Here is a 17,562-nt window from a genome sequence, read left to right on the forward strand (position 1 = left end):
AGAACACTGTAAAACCCATTGCAAGCAATGGGCAGATGTTTGTAGGCGTATTAGGGGCCTTTTTTCAGACGTAATTCGAGGCATAATGGCCTGAATTACGTCTGAAAACACTGCGTGTGAACATACCCTTATAATTATTAGGTCTTCTAGTGAAAAACTCAGATAAGGTATGCTGCAGTTTTTGTTCACATTGATTCAAGTTCATTGTTTGTTATTTTTGCTAGTCAATGTATCAGTAGTCATATACTGCGTCCATTGCAAGTAACCAAGCCAAAGACTGAAAGCACAGTATTACTGTATATTTCACATTGTGCTAGTTATTAAGGTGCGGTAAAACATTTCATTTTTCACTTTCTTATAGTCAACAAGAAACTGTAGAAACACTCAGAACCACCATAACAGATTCCAATACAAAGAATCACAGGATCAGGACAGGCCATTGTGTGTAGTGACAACATTTTAGTGATGTTACAAAATGTAGTAAAAAAATAAAACTAAATTATATCCATATGACCAGTTGGCCAATGGCACCCCTGTATTTACATTTTAAAAAGTTTTACAAGGCACCACACAACAATTTTAAATAATGCAATATATCAGAGACTTCCATGATTTTTTTTTTGTACTGTGTAAACTCATAGATGTTAAGGCATGTATATGTGCAAAATATAACACAACAAATCAGACTGGCATTGACAATTGACACAGCTTATGGGACAATACGCTCTGTTTCTAATACACAGTGACATTATAGTAGACAGTACAGTGACTATGTTCACTGAGACAAGCTAAATATGGCCCTTTTGTTTAATAAATAGACCATCTTCCCGCTAGGCGATTTTTACTTTTTTCTAGCAGTGAAGACTTTAAAATCAAGAATAGACCTTTCTATGAGTCTAAATAATAGTACCAAAATCAGTCTTTTATTCTAAATCTGTCTTCATGTAGAAAAGTCCATATCAAGGTGTTCACCAATTCTGCCTGATCTTGCTGAAGCCAATGGCTGCCTTGTGACAATACTGATAACTGAAAGTAATTCTTCACATAGACTCTCGTCAGTTCGGCCATCTCCACTTCAACAAATGCATCATGTTCTCCCCATAGCAGAAGCGTTGGCATGGTCACCTGGTGATGTTTTAATGGTAGGCAGCTATATGGAAAAAATAGAACAGAAAAAAAGTTATTTTTGACTCGACAAACACAAGATGATGGAAGAAAAAGCACTTGTTCTGCCTGAACCTACATCATAGGGGGAAGTATGGAACTGGCTCTGGACATGCCGGGTGCCAGATGTACATTACAGCTTATACCCTGCTCTAATGGTCGGGATCGGATATAACTTCAATCACGGACGTTTAACAACTTAGATGCCGCGGGCAAAATAATTATATGATATATGGTACAATAAACGGTGCCATTAAAAACTGGAACGCGTCCTACAGAAAAAGGCAGGGAGGAATAAATGAAAACTGACTGAAAGGGGTTGCTCCACCATTTAATATTTATGCATTGTATAGATCAACTTAAATAAATAATGTTTTCAATTTACATGCTGTTAAAACATTCCAGTGTAAACGTTATGAAATTTACTTACATAGTATGGCAGCACATGGTGTTCAAAGTGTATAGCAATGTGCACATCCACCTAATGAGCTGAGTGTTGTGGACACACATGCTCAGTCACTCTCCCTACAGCCAGTTATCTGCATAGTAAACCTCTGTTGACTGCAGAGCGGCCAATAGAAATAGCTTTCTGGCTTGCTGGTCAGGGAAGGAGCAGAGCCTCTGCAGTAGCATAGCAGTATAGCTGAGTAGACTCGTCTTTCTCAGCTTGTTAGGATTGTATAGCTCTGCATCCTGACAGCAGATATGAACCCTGCACATGCCCACTCAGCCTTCTCCTCCACAGGCCAGGACCATGGGCCTGCGGCTTGGCTTTTCATAAGTCAAAAGATTCAGCACAGATCTGAAGTATACAGTGGGACCTACTTCAATAAGGAAAAAGGTGGGTTCCAGGGAGGAGGTTGTCCAGTTTAGGAAACCCATTTTTATACACCCTATTAGGGAATTCTGAGTTAATAGAGGGGGGATCCCCTGTTCAGAATCCTGATCTCTTGGCCACAGTGTAGAGCAGTCACAAAGAGCGACTTGCTCTGGAGGAACTGCCGCTTTTCACGTCCGAGGTGCATCCGTGCTCAGTGCTGCTGGATGCGATGTCACGCATCCCCCATAGTTGAGAGTCTATGGAGGGATGCGTGAAAAGATAGGACATGTCCTATTTTCCCACGGACCATTCACACGGTCCGTTGAAACAACGGCTGTGTGAACGGCAACATTGAATAATATAGCTCCGTGGGACGGCCGCTGTTTCAAAGGCCGTCCCATGAACGTTTAACACGTTCGTGTGAATCAGGCCTTACTGACAGGTTTCCCCACAGATAACAGCTGATTGCTGGGTTTCCAGGAGGGGGGCACATTGTGATCAACTTATTGTCAAGGCACCTTACTAACAAGTCGGGATTATCCAAAGTCGAGAACCCCTTTAATGCTTTGAGTTTTGGTGCAGTTTTTGCATGCGTTCTTTAGCCAAAACCGGGAATGGTTGCTCACAGAAGAAAAGTATTAAGAAAAGAATGGAAAACAACTCATGCAAAACTGACACAAAACCGCATGGGCTGCTTCTAGGAAAAAAAAACCAGACCTTTTTTTCTACTCCTGGACAACCCCTTTTTTTTTTTTAAACAAATTAGAGAATGCTGCTTCAAATACACAGCATGCTCATTCTATTACGAATGTTTACAGCGGATTTTAGACTTTTCACTGTAGAAGGGGTGTAATCTGAAGTGAATCCATACCAAAATCCACACATATAAACTTAACTGCGTTTAGACACAGTGAATTATAAGATACATTATTTTGTGGTTGTATATAGATCGCTAAGATGATTGTTTATACTTTATGATTATTCTAAAACATATGAACGATTGTGGTTGTTAAGTAATCATCAGATTGACCACACTACACTGTATGTGCAGAATTCCCATTATTGGTCAATTTAATGCAAGATTCTCGTTTGATACATTTAAACATATTTAGTAATGACATACACATCATAGCTTGATAAAGCAGCTCACCTAAAGATATTACGATAATGGTTTAAAGGACCACTGAGGGCTCCTGGTTGTGAAAATACATAAAGGTATGCCTCCATGTCCTCCGCTGTGAACCTGGAGTTGTGCCTTTTGATTCCAGTTGATTCACTAGTAAACAGATCTTTAAGGATCTACAAAAGAAGAAAAAGTACAAACACAATATCAAATCGCACGTGGAAACAAAATTATATTCATGTTCTATACGTATTTTAGCTAACTTTTGTAGGCTCAATCAGTACTCATGACAATGCAGCCTATCAAATCACTAGAAATCATTGAGTAACCCCATCTACAAGAACAACAGCTGTTCATCATATTTAGGACTGATCATTAGTCTAGGTAAATTAAGCCAAAACAGCAATAGGTGTTGTAAAGGGAAGTGTCCATATATATGTATGTGTATATATATATATATATATATATATGTATGTATGTATGTATGTATGTATGTATATGTATGTGTGTATATATATATATATGTATATATGTATATATATATAGTATGTATGTATGCAGTGTGTGTGTGTATATATATATACACATATATATAATATATATGTGTATGTATAGTACATATACTGTATCATGAGCCAGGGCTGTAACTACAGCAGCCCTAGTCATGAATACGGTTGGAAGCAGAGCAGGACAATTAGCATGTCCCTGCTTTGTTAGGAAACCATGGAGACAAGGGATAGTTATCCCCTGTCTCCATTTCAAGTCTCCTGCGCGCACGGACTGTCTCGTGCGGGCTCTCATGAGTCGGCTGGTGATACATTATCACCATGCCGACCCATGCTAGCCTGGGGCAAGCGCCACACTCCCCGCTGCAAGCGTACCGACAGGGTTAAATAGCCCTGCATCAGTACGCTCAGGAGCCGAGCTCAGGAGCCGAAGCTGAAGAAGATCAGCTGAGAGCTGCCTGCCTGCCTGCCTCACACACACATCACGACGGCTCAACTCTCTCTCTCTCCTCCAAAGACCTGGGTTCCTGCTGCTGTCTCTGCTGCTCCACAAAGTCACGCTAAGTATCAAGTGTAGCAGCAGCTACACTTAACCCTGTCTCTCCTGCTGTAACCCTTGCTTCCCTGAGTTAACCCCTTGATACTGTCCCTACTGTCCCTGAGTTAACCCTTGCTGTCCCAGAGTCCCTGAGTTAACCCTTGCTTCCCTGAGTTAACCCTTGCTTCCCTGAGTTAACCCCTTGCTTCCCTGAGTCCCTGAGTTAACCCCTTGCTGTCCCAGAGTCTGTCCGAGTCCCTGAGTTAACCCTTGAGTCCCTGAGTTAACCCTTGCTTCCCTGAGTTAACCCTTGCTTCCCTGAGTTAACCCCTTGCTCTCCCTGAGTAAGTTAACCCCTTGCTCCCCCCAAGTTAACCCTTGCTGTCCCAGAGTTAACCCTTGCTGTCCCAGAGTCCCTGAGTTAACCCTTGCTGTCCCAGAGTCCCTGAGTTAACCCTTGCTGTCCCAGAGTCCCAGAGTTAACCCTTGCTGTCCCAGAGTCCCTGAGTTAACCCTTGCTGTCCCAGAGTCCCTGAGTTAACCCTTGCTGTCCCAGAGTCCCTGAGTTAACCCTTGCTGTCCCAGAGTCCCTGAGTTAACCCTTGCTGTCCCAGAGTCCCTGAGTTAACCCTTGCTGTCTGTTTTACACAGTAACCCATTCCCCTTGTTCCTCCTTATCCCGTATTAACCCTTAGTGTATAGGGAAAGTTATATTAGGAGGGAGTGGGATAGAGATAGAGAGCGTGTGAGAATCACAAGTAACTTATGTTTATTGTGTTGTAACGTAACTGTATTCTGTGTATGTTTATGTAAGTGGGTGGCGGTATAATATCTTGATACCGTGTTTATACTGTAAGGTGATTAGTTACTGTATTATACATATGAGAGTGATTACTGTATGTTAATAAATATTACCTTTATTCACTATACGGTCTTATTCCCTTGAGTAGCCGCTAAAGCAATTAGATCGACGTTAGTATAAGGAAAAGGTAGGGGAACTAGGCATAACCCTAGTGACCCTAATTATAAAGGCGGTAGTAATAGTGGGTGCCACTAACCAGTGAATCCCGTTATCACCCCTCCCCCTTTAACATTGGCGAGCCAGCCAGGAGACTATATATATATATATATATATATATATATATATATATATATATATGCAACCGCTTTAACATTGGCGAGCCAGCCCATACTGCTTTCAATTGTTTCTGTCTTTTGTACAATAAAGTTGTGTTAAAACGTGAACTGCAGATAGGCGGCGAGGCGTGGACAGGTAACGTACATACACGGTGTAGTGTTGGGTTATACTGTGCGCCTAGACCTTTTTGAAGTTCAGACGAGTAACACAATTTTATTTAAGGCTTGATACAGGATATAATTGATCAGCGAACCTATTGTTTTTTGTTTTATTTTCTGAGGTATTAACGTCTTTTATTTTGCTTTGCGGCATGCTGCTCTACGGCGACGAATCGTCGGGCGAGTGAGCAACTTATACAAAAGAGTTTGCAGAAGTATCAACGTCGGTGTTCTTCCGGTGAAGTCCAGCTGATCGGGAAAAGGCGTTCCGGAAGAAAAGGACCTTTTTCAAAACAGCGGGTGACAAGGAGGACAACGCAGACGGAGATGACTTCTGCAACAGTGAGTATGGACTTCTCCACACTTAAACACCTCGCCAAACACAGTAAATTTAATCCAGTAACACCCACGACATACAAGTCAGCAGGAATGCTGTGGTCCACTCTGCTGGACGAGGCTTATGCACATGATAAGTTGTGTATTAGCAAGAGGAGTGTTCTTAACAAAACCTCCAAACGTCTCCACATGCTCGCTAAACTTATCTGTGTGTATGAGGAGACGTGGAAACCTGATCACTCAGAAATGAAGAGAGATTCCCCAAATCTTCACTGCCATTGTTGTGTCAACAATGTGAAGCAGGTTTGTGATTTGCAGACACAACTGGCAGAGAATGCCCAATGTAGAGATCAGCAAATTTGCATGCTGGAATCGCAGGTGATAGATTTGAGAAATCGTGGTGATGATATTGATGCACGGCTGACTGGGTCTTATGCTGTGATCAATGCGTTTAAGGTTAAGGCAGCATCTACGGATGCGATCATTGCCAAGTTGAATGATGAGCTTGCTGCTAGGTCACAATTGGTTGCCAGTATGCAAAACATCATAAAAGATTTCTCAAAAATGTTACCGGCCTTGTCTTTTTCAAGGCCTGATTCCGCTGTAAGTTTGCCCTCTACAGGGCAAAAAGGGGGGAGTAGTAAGAGTGATGGATCAGATGTCACAAATCATGATCCCATCCAGAAACCTGAAGGTAACATTGTTACGAAAGTGTTACGCAGATGTAAGCGTACGATATTTAGAAGTGTATCCCTGGCCATGCAGAACTTTAAGAGATCATGCACTGCTGACTGCCCTAAGTCCAGCAGAGCATGTACTGTTAAATGTTTTGCATGTGCCAGATCAGGCCACATTGCGAAGTACTGCGAGTCTTTGAGTACTAAGAAATGTGGTCCTGTTAAATGCTTTAAATGTGGTCAGATGGGACATATTGCAAGGAACTGCCACGGCATAAGCAACCATGGAAAGCCCAGTGAAATGGCAATAGAAAATGGCCACGTCAGAACAAAACGTGGATTTAGACAAAATGGCTGCACAAGAGTCTCCTTACAGCCTTATGTGCTCCGCCACGTACTTAAGGGTCTAAATGACCAACCACAACTAGGGAGGAGTTTAGGAAGTTGGCCATAAATTGCATGTTCAGTCTGGTGTTATGTCTGTAATGTGTGTTTATGGTCTGTTGTGTTTGTCCCCAGTTGTCCGTTTGTTTTCATTTGTGTTTTTATTTTGTGGTTCTTTCACATATTCTATTGTGGTATATTCCTGGTTATCAGTAATATGTATTTATACTATATGGGTGTTGCCTGTATTTATAATGCATAATTAGAAAACCACTCCAGGAAAACAACTGGAGAATCAACCATTGGATAGGGGTGTATTTGCGCCCAATGTTTTAATTGCTCTCTATTAGGATAACGTTGAAGTTGTTATTATACTGTGAACTCAGGTTGGGCGGTGCGGACAGGTAACATAAGTTCACGGTGTAGTGTTTTATGTTATTCTGTGCACCTAAACCTGGGGGGGTTCAGACAGGTAACACAACTTCATCTGAGGCCTAATGCGAGTGCAATTAAATACAGCGAATAACAGTATGGCTGATTCTTTTGTGTTTAACTGGAGTTAGGAAACTTTGTACAGGGGGAGGTAACCCTGGCATTACACCCATATCTTGTTTTTAAGATAATGGGTTTGGTAAGACAGGGATATAGTTCTACAAACCTGAGAATTGTGAGGAACCACAAAAACAGTGCTTCATCCACAGCTCCCCTCGGATATCCTGACCTACACCAGTGTTGGGATACCGAGGGGTCCTGTGATATGAAGGCTAATCCAATGCCCTCCTCAAGACATGGGTCAAGGATATTGGTGCTGGTATCTAATGCAGAATGCCACGCGACTAACTGCACCGAAAGAGGCATACTCCTCCCAGGAGCATACTGTACCCTTAATCCCGTATTAGGCGTTGATGTGGCGGATCAGAAGGGAAGAACTCCAGTGACACCTGAAAAAAGGCTCGACATCCGTCCAGACACCCCTGTGAGACTCCAGACGATTCCTCTTGGGTTTGGCATCGAACTCTCCTGCTAGACTTCAATGAGGAAAAGGATGTCGTGGAGAAACTGAAAGATTCCCAACACCAAGCCACTATTCAGTTGGATGGACGCGGAAGTGTCTTGGTGGGAGAGCTTGTTCGGATATAGTCCCAAGGCCACTTCCTTCTTCAAACTTGCTCATCCACCCAGTGATAATCCTTCTCACTCTTGTGGCGATTATGTACGATGGACTGTTCTGCGTGTACCGACTAATGAAAGGACTGGTTGATCAAATACAACGAGGTCAAGCAGAAAGCCACGAATACATTCGTAGACGGGGTCTAAGGACATAGTGATACAGTCCTGCGACCCAGAATTGTTTATTATTGTATGTGTATATATATATTTGTAAAGTGTAAATCTTAATCAATGGGTCGTACAAACTTTTCAAGGTGTACATATAGACATTCTAGGTGTTGATATATGTCCGCAACATAGGCATACTCAGTGAGGACGTGCCCGTCCCACAGCGAGTGAGTGTGTACATGGAGGCGGGCATATATTTACAGCCTGTAGTCACCTCATTTACATGTGTACCTTGCACGTGTTTATGGAGGGGTAGTGTGAGATGCTGTTTGAGAATGAATCTCTATATGTACATATACCTATGGTTGGTGGGGGAATATTTTTGTATGTTTGGTTATTTTTCACTTTGTTTGTATGATTGGGTAGTGTGTAGGTACCCTTAGGGACAGGTAAGGTATTCACACACCCTTGTAGGTATTTGCCACCTCAACCTGAGAACTGGTATGGTCAATATGATGATGGATTGAATGTCAGAGGGGAAATGGAAGGCGATGCTCCACCCCACAGTAGATTCCTGGGTACCAAGACCTCACCTCCTCCTCGGGGATGATAACCTGCCATGATGAAGACCTGGATATCGGCCCACAAAGATTGTTTCGTCTTCAATCAAGATGCTGGGAAAAGTTGGAAAAGTAATGGATCACGTACAAAAGGTTGTTGAAAGGCGGGCTAAGCCATTCCAAGGCTGACCATATGAGGGCACAAGTAGCCTTACACGGGTCGGCATGCTAAAATTGGATCGGCCACTGGAAAGACCTGCTGACGCCACTCAAGAGGAAGAAACTCCAAGCAAGAAAGAACAAGAAATCTGCGGCTCATGGACTTTGAGATTTTCAAATGAGCTTTGTTCGTTTGATGAGCTTTGAGGCTTCGTTCTATGGACTGTGAGTTTATTTCAACCCCGTTCTATGGACTATGAAGGTTTCTTCGTTCTATGGACTATGAAGGTTTCTTCGTTCTATGGACTATGAAGTTTTCATTTCAACTTCGTCTGATGAGCTTCGAGGCTTCGTTCTGTGGACTATGAAGGTTTTATTTCAACTTCGTCTGATGAGCTTCGAGGCTTCGTTCTATGGACTGTGAGTTTTATCGCAACTTCGTTCTATGGACTAGGAGATTTAATTTCATCTTCATTCTGTGAACTTTGAGGTTTCGTTTCTTTGGACACTAGACTCCAGAGTCAGAGGACTGGCGGGAAGGTGTCCTTGAGGAGATAGCTGATGTCGAATATCTAGGTCTAATAGTATACTTCCTTCCATCTCAGACCATTACCAGTAACCGGGGAGGTTGAGGGGGTAAATAGAACCCCACAAACACTTCCCCAAATTGCATTGTCGAGTCTCCGACAACAGGGGGATTGTAAAGGGAAGTGTCCATATATATGTATGTGTATATATATATATATATGTATGTATGTATGTATGTATGTATGTATGTATATGTATGTGTGTATATATATATATATGTATATATGTATATATATATAGTATGTATGTATGCAGTGTGTGTGTGTATATATATATACACATATATATAATATATATGTGTATGTATAGTACATATACTGTATCATGAGCCAGGGCTGTAACTACAGCAGCCCTAGTCATGAATACGGTTGGAAGCAGAGCAGGACAATTAGCATGTCCCTGCTTTGTTAGGAAACCATGGAGACAAGGGATAGTTATCCCCTGTCTCCATTTCAAGTCTCCCGCGCGCACGGACTGTCTCGTGCGGGCTCTCATGAGTCGGCTGGTGATACATTATCACCATGCCGACCCATGCTAGCCTGGGGCAAGCGCCACACTCCCCGCTGCAAGCGTACCGACAGGGTTAAATAGCCCTGCATCAGTACGCTCAGGAGCCGAGCTCAGGAGCCGAAGCTGAAGAAGATCAGCTGAGAGCTGCCTGCCTGCCTGCCTCACACACACATCACGACGGCTCAACTCTCTCTCTCTCCTCCAAAGACCTGGGTTCCTGCTGCTGTCTCTGCTGCTCCACAAAGTCACGCTAAGTATCAAGTGTAGCAGCAGCTACACTTAACCCTGTCTCTCCTGCTGTAACCCTTGCTTCCCTGAGTTAACCCCTTGATACTGTCCCTACTGTCCCTGAGTTAACCCTTGCTGTCCCAGAGTCCCTGAGTTAACCCTTGCTTCCCTGAGTTAACCCTTGCTTCCCTGAGTTAACCCCTTGCTTCCCTGAGTCCCTGAGTTAACCCCTTGCTGTCCCAGAGTCCCTGAGTTAACCCTTGAGTCCCTGAGTTAACCCTTGCTTCCCTGAGTTAACCCTTGCTTCCCTGAGTTAACCCCTTGCTCTCCCTGAGTAAGTTAACCCCTTGCTCCCCCCAAGTTAACCCTTGCTGTCCCAGAGTCCCAGAGTTAACCCTTGCTGTCCCAGAGTCCCTGAGTTAACCCTTGCTGTCCCAGAGTCCCTGAGTTAACCCTTGCTGTCCCAGAGTCCCAGAGTTAACCCTTGCTGTCCCAGAGTCCCTGAGTTAACCCTTGCTGTCCCAGAGTCCCTGAGTTAACCCTTGCTGTCCCAGAGTCCCTGAGTTAACCCTTGCTGTCCCAGAGTCCCTGAGTTAACCCTTGCTGTCTGTTTTACACAGTAACCCATTCCCCTTGTTCCTCCTTATCCCGTATTAACCCTTAGTGTATAGGGAAAGTTATATTAGGAGGGAGTGGGATAGAGATAGAGAGCGTGTGAGAATCACAAGTAACTTATGTTTATTGTGTTGTAACGTAACTGTATTCTGTGTATGTTTATGTAAGTGGGTGGCGGTATAATATCTTGATACCGTGTTTATACTGTAAGGTGATTAGTTACTGTATTATACATATGAGAGTGATTACTGTATGTTAATAAATATTACCTTTATTCACTATACGGTCTTATTCCCTTGAGTAGCCGCTAAAGCAATTAGATCGACGTTAGTATAAGGAAAAGGTAGGGGAACTAGGCATAACCCTAGTGACCCTAATTATAAAGGCGGTAGTAATAGTGGGTGCCACTAACCAGTGAATCCCGTTATCACCCCTCCCCCTTTAACAGGTGTATTCCTTTAACAGATTTTTTTTTTTTTTTAAATATCTGTAATTCCATATATCATGTATTTTATAGGTAATGAGGCCTTACATTATTATAAATTAAATTTTAATAGCCTTCTGTTGCCAAATTGCCATACAGATTTATAATGGTGCCATAATGGTGGAGAGGTCAGCAGTTGTCAGAAGGTGGAAAACCCCTTTAAGTTTATTGTGGATCAATACAAATCACACAAAAAATGAATCGTGTCCATTTTCCATTTCCAACGTAACAAACATTTAACGATGACAAATAAAAGAAATGTAAAAGGGCTGTCATGATGGCCATCTCATGTCCAAATCACATTGTATATCCATTCTGTGAGCTGTAAAAATTCTGATTAATGACAACATTAATGGTATCTATAATGACATCTGTAATGCAACAGTCTAGGTCAGCTCACCTTGTAATCATTTACAGTATACATCAGTTCTGGAAACCAAGGCATTTGGAAAAAGAAGTAGTAACCAGATTTAAGCAATTGTGAAGGATGTCGTAGAATATATTCTGAAACAAAAATGCCCATGAATTATTTCCTAGTTGTTATGCAATATAGAAAAATGTAAGGGGAACTTTCACAAGATGAATTAGATTAGACAAAGGGGGTGTCTGAGTAAGGTATCACAATATAATGTCTCAAAAGTACATCTGTCACCAAACAGGTGGTGAACTCGGTAATGGGTTTCTGAAAAAGTTAAAATTGTACGCGCTAAGTGTGCCCACTAAACATGGCACCCAGCTGTGATGGCAGGACATGCAGACAGGAAAATGCGGGGCACCTTTACCAAGACAAGTGTTTGACACCGGCAGGCTCGGAAACATAGCTCCTATGCAGTAGACAATTCTTACATCATACAGTTACTTTGGTAATTATACCGCCTGATCTGCTGGCTGTGTCCCCCACCATCCCATTTAAACATTTAGGGGAAGACTGCCGGGAGAATCTCTGGAGGTAGACTTTACACCTGCCTGCCTAGTGACAGATACACATTACATGAAGATTAGGTAAGGGATCAGACCTTTCTGTAACAGAATACAGAGATTTACCATAATAAAAAGACCAACATAATACTAGACAATCCCTCTAAATCCTCTGTAGCACAATTGGCAGTATGTGTGTGAACAGACCTTTATTATCTTTCCAATAATTATTGACCACACATTTGCTTTTCATTATTTCTTTCATTCTTTTGGCACATGTAGACATTTAACAAGTTTTTTCATGACAAAGATAAAACAACTGCATTATAATAATATAACTTTATTTAAACCCATTATATCTAAAGTCATCAAATAACCATACAGTATATCCTTCTGCACAGTTTCTTTTTCAGCAACTGTCAGTTGATCTCAGCAGTAATCTTCCATGCTCTGAAGCCTCCACACAATCAATACATATAAGATTATACCAGAAAAGCTAGAAAGCAAAAGCATTTCACCCTAGGGTCACTGCAATTTTACCAGCATGACTGGTATATGGCGGAGCAACAGAAACAGCAGTTACTCATTTTAGATTAGAAATATACAGGCAACTAGAACCCATAGGGTATGTAATAGTAGGTTTATTATCTCAACAACAATTTTTTTTTTTACATAATCTCATTGTACAGGGTGGGCCATTTATATGGATACACCTAAATAAAATGGGAATGGTTGGTGATATTAACTTCCTGTTTAATAAATAAAGAATAAAGTAACATTAAAACCAAGCACACCATTGTTTTTCTTGTGAAATTCTCGATAAATTTGACGTGTCACATGACCCTCTTCCCATTGAAAAAACTAAAGTTGGATACAAAATGTCCGACTTCAAAATGGCCACCATGGTCAACACCCAGCTTGAAAAGTCCCCCCCCCCCATATACTAATGTGCCACAAACAGGAAGTTAATATCACCAACCATTCCCATTTTATTTAGGTGCATCCATATAAATGGCCCACCCTGTAGATCCACAAAGCCAATTTATTGATTTACTATAATAAAGTAGTAATAATGCAGAATCCCCTACTAAAGACAAATAGTCCTAGATTTTAATTTAAAAAAAAGAATCGCCAATACTTTTCGACTGAAGTCTGCATCTTGCATGATTTGAAAGTTCCAATAATTCAGCATCGTTCTGGTCCAGTGGGTACCTGAATATTATTGGTTTCAACTGTGTTTTTATTGAAAATTTTACAAAAATATACATATAACTTAGAGCAGCATGAAGGGCCATGCAATTCACATAGTAAGACAGTAACTTTCAATAGACAGACAAAACATCTGGGAAAAAACACAGGGTTTTAAGGGGGTGAGGGGGGGGGGGGGGATAGTCGGAGCTCCACCTACCACCTAATCTTGAGTTCCCTGTATCCAATACTTGTCCCACGGGTCCCACACCACTTTGAACCTGTCCAGTTCATTGTCAATAGAGGCCGTCATATGCTCCATTGTACGTATTTCCCTAATTCTAGTTACTAAGTCGATGTGGGAGGGAGGGGTTGTCTGTCTCCATTTCCACGCTATCAACGTCTTAGCGGCTGTGAGGAAGTGTCGAAAGAGTCGAGCTGGTGATTTCCCCAAAGACCTAGGGGGAACATTTAGGAGGTAATGAAGAGGGTCTAAGGGAATATCCTGCTGCAACACCGCCAATGCCAAGTTCTTAACTTCCAACCAATACTGTTGTACCAGTGAACAGCTCCAGAAAATATGGAACAGATCACCTCTCTGACCTCTACATCGCCAGCAATCCGACGGAATACCCGGATTGAAGCTATGCAAAAAGGCAGGGGTATGGTACCAAAACATAAGGATTTTATATTGGTTTTCCTTATATGCAGTGCAGATGGAGGTTTTAGCTGCTTGCGACCAAATAATCTGCCACAATGAGAGCGGGATGGATTTATTCAGTAAGGCCTCCCACTTCAACATGTATCTATGCCCAGGCGGAGGGGAACCCTCCGGGGATAGCAATAATGCATAAATGGCTGAGATAAGCCCCCTAGTGGTGGTAGCATACCGACATAACCTTTCGAAGCTTGTAGGTGCAGTAACCCGCGTGGATCTAAAAGTTTGCTGCATGTAATGTCTAACCTGAAGATAGTGAAAGAACGCAGCGGAGGGAATATTATGATGTTTTTGAAAGTATGAAAACGGGTGAAGCTCTTGCGTGTGGGGATCAACCATATCAGCCAGGTGAAATACCTCAATTCCCGTCCACAATCGGACTATTCGGGAGGTAGTGCCCCCCGGAATAGTGGGAGTGTAGAGTACCGAAGTCAAGGGCGGGCAACCCGATGTCAAATGGAAGCGGTTTTTACAGGTTTCCCACACCTCCCTTTGAAATCTCATGGGACCCAATAAAGATGCAGTCGGCATTACCAGTGGGTCACCCCATAACAGGGAGTTTGGGTGGACCGGGGCCATCCATAGTTTCTCTATTTCGGTCCATTTATTGTACGCCCTTAAAGACACCCAGCTGGGTATGCGACGGAGGTGTGCCGCCCAGTAGTACTTCACCACATCAGGGACCGATAGCCCACCCGCAGATCGACCCGATAATAAAACTGATTTCGGAATTCGATGTCTGCCGGAATGCCATATGAACCTGAGGATAGAAGACTGCATGGCCCGCAATTCCTTCATAGGTACTGCTACCGGCAAAGTCTCAAAGTAGTACAGTAATTTAGGGAGCAAGGTCATTTTGACCGCTGCTATGCGCCCAAAAAAAGACATGGGAAGAGGATCCCACCTGGCCATTAGCTGACGTAGCTCTACAAACAGAGAGGGGAAATTAGCCTTGTAAACCGACGTATAGGAGGGAGTGAGTTGAACTCCTAAATAAGTCAGGGAGGTTTCCTTCCAGTTGTAGGTGTAGTTGTGTTTGAGTAGCTGGAGCTCCTGGTGTGGGACATTAAGAGGGAGCGCTTCCGTTTTAGATGTATTAGTTTTATATCCTGACAGCCTCCCATACCTACGGTGAACTGTAGTAAGGTTAGGGAGGGAGGTATGAGGTTTAGTGATAGTCAAGAGGACGTCATCTGCAAACAGGGAAACCTTAAACTCTTTATCTTGTATCTGGACCCCCGCTATATCCCTGGATTTCCGTATTTGAGCTGCTAAAGGTTCTATGCATAGCACAAATAAAAGTGGGGATAGGGGACACCCCTGACGTGTACCATTCCAGATTTGAAACGGAGGGGAGGTGGAGTGTGGGAGTTTAATTGCCGCTGTCGGTTTGGAGTAGAGACCACGCAGTGCTGTCAAATAAGGGCCCGAAATCCCAAATGAATTTAGAGTTTCGAACATAAATGGCCATCCCAAGCGGTCAAACGCCTTCTCTGCATCTAGACTAAGAAGGATCGCCGATTCCTTTTGCTTTTGGAGGGCATCAATGAGGTCAAGGGCCCTTCGTGTGTTGTCTCCTCCTTGCCTAAGAGGCACAAAGCCCACTTGGTCTTTGTGAATCAAAGAAGGGAGCCAAACATTGAGTCTATTAGCTAGAAGACGGGTGAAAATTTTTAGATCCGAATTCAGAAGGGCTATGGGTCTGTAATTGGAGCACTCTGCGTGGTCTTTACCCGGTTTAGGGATCAGCGTGATATGAGAATGCAGGAATGTTTGAGGGATGGGAGAACCCTGTAGGAATTCATTAAATAAGGAAGCCATCCGTGGAACCAAGATCTCTGCAAAGGTCTTATAATACCCATATGTAAAGCCATCTGGTCCAGGGGCCTTACCACTAGGGAGGTCCTTCAATATATCAAACAATTCCTCCGCAGAGATCGGGGCATTCAGGGATGAAAGCTCCTCATCTTTCAGTTTAGGGAGAGCACAGGAAGAGAGATATGCTTGCAGCGTTTCCCTCCGACGAGCCGGATCAGGTGGTAAGGTATTTGGCAGGTGGTATAAGGATTTATAATAGTCATGAAAAAGTGTGGCTATCGTGTCTGGGTGATGCTGGAGTATGCCCGCCTTATCCCGAACCGCCTGTGGAGTACGAACAGTCGCCTGATCCCGCAATAGTCTGGCCAGAAGCGAGTGCGCCTTATTACCTTTGTCGTAATATTTCCTTTTTGTGTATAGTAATGACTTTTCTACCCCCTTCATAGCTAAGTCCTTGAGTTGTGCTCTAGCCTCTATCAATTTCCGTAGTGTCGGGACCGCCGGTTTAATCCCCATTTCTCTCTCCAACTTAGTAATTGTCCGATGGAGAGCCACCTGCTTGGCCCGAGAGTCTCTTTTCAATCTAGATCCCATTACTATGCATTGCCCTCTCATCACCGCCTTATGCGCCTCCCAAAGAGTGGATACTGAAGGAACCGATCCCTCATTAAGTGCATAAAATTCCCGCATATGTCCCGCCAGGCTGTCCCTAAGAGCAGGGGACTTAATCAAAGTTTCGTTTAAGCGCCAATGACATACTCTCGTATTTGGTTTCCCTATCTGTAGGGACACAGAAACTGGTGCGTGATCTGACCAAGAGATGGGGTCTATATTCGCCCCCTGGAGCGCACGGAGGGCAGGGACATTACCAAAAAAGTAATCTAAGCGTGTATGAGTGCTGTGCGTATGGGAGAAGAAGGTATAGGACCTATCACCTGGGTGATCCACTCGCCACAAATCATAGAGCTGGTGCTCTCTAATTAGTTGCCTAAAACGTGTAGAAAGTCCTGTAAGGGTGGGCGTCGGAGTAGCGTGTGTAAGAGAGACCCTATCCATGGACGTGGAGAACGGGACATTAAAATCTCCTCCCACCAGCCATGCCCCCCTAGGAAGCTTCTGGAGTTTAGAAAGGAGTCTACGTAGGAATGGAATCTGTGCGGTATTAGGAGAGTAAACGTTACATAAAACAATGGGCTGTCCAAGCAAAGTCCCCTCTATTATAACATATCTGCCTTTCGGATCTAGATGTGAGGTGTGAACTTGTATGGGGCAGGAAGCTGCTATCAAAATGGCCACCCCCTCCCTTTTGCGACCTGACGAGGCAGAGTACACAGCAGGATACGCCCCTCGGGCAAATTGGAAAGTTCCGGATGAATCTAAGTGTGTTTCCTGCAGAAAAGCAACTTCCGCTCCAAGCGATTTCAACTCCCTGAGAAGCAAGCGTCTCTTCACATTGGAGTTGAGACCCTTGACATTAAGTGTGACAAATTTAACCATGGTCAAAGATGTATGAAAGAGCAAAGAATGATGTGGAAAGTGCGGATGTATACAGCTCACAGTTATGTCGGGGCCAGTCCCATGTCGGTTTCAAAGCAAGCAGTGTTCTACGGCGTCCTTCTACCTTGGAGGTTCTTGGAGGATTCACTGTCGTCTC

The 17,562-nt window shown here is 43.2% G+C and overlaps 1 protein-coding gene across 1 annotated transcript in view; it reads right to left on the reverse strand.

The window, feature by feature from the left end:
• Positions 1–284: 284 nt before the first annotated feature.
• The window catches only part of EPHX4 (epoxide hydrolase 4), a 44,216-nt gene continuing 26,938 nt past the window's right edge, over positions 285–17,562 (reverse strand). Inside the window, exons 5-7 of the mRNA XM_075833224.1 lie at positions 11,667–11,770; positions 3,135–3,283; positions 285–1,150 (exon numbers count right to left, since the gene is read on the reverse strand). Of these exons, the coding sequence (XP_075689339.1) occupies positions 916–1,150; positions 3,135–3,283; positions 11,667–11,770 (488 nt within the window). The 3' untranslated portion in view covers positions 285–915. The remainder of the gene's footprint in view (positions 1,151–3,134; positions 3,284–11,666; positions 11,771–17,562) is intronic.

The sequence above is a fragment of the Rhinoderma darwinii genome, chromosome 7 (assembly GCF_050947455.1).
Source record: "Rhinoderma darwinii isolate aRhiDar2 chromosome 7, aRhiDar2.hap1, whole genome shotgun sequence".
NCBI classification, from domain to species: domain Eukaryota; kingdom Metazoa; phylum Chordata; class Amphibia; order Anura; family Rhinodermatidae; genus Rhinoderma; species Rhinoderma darwinii.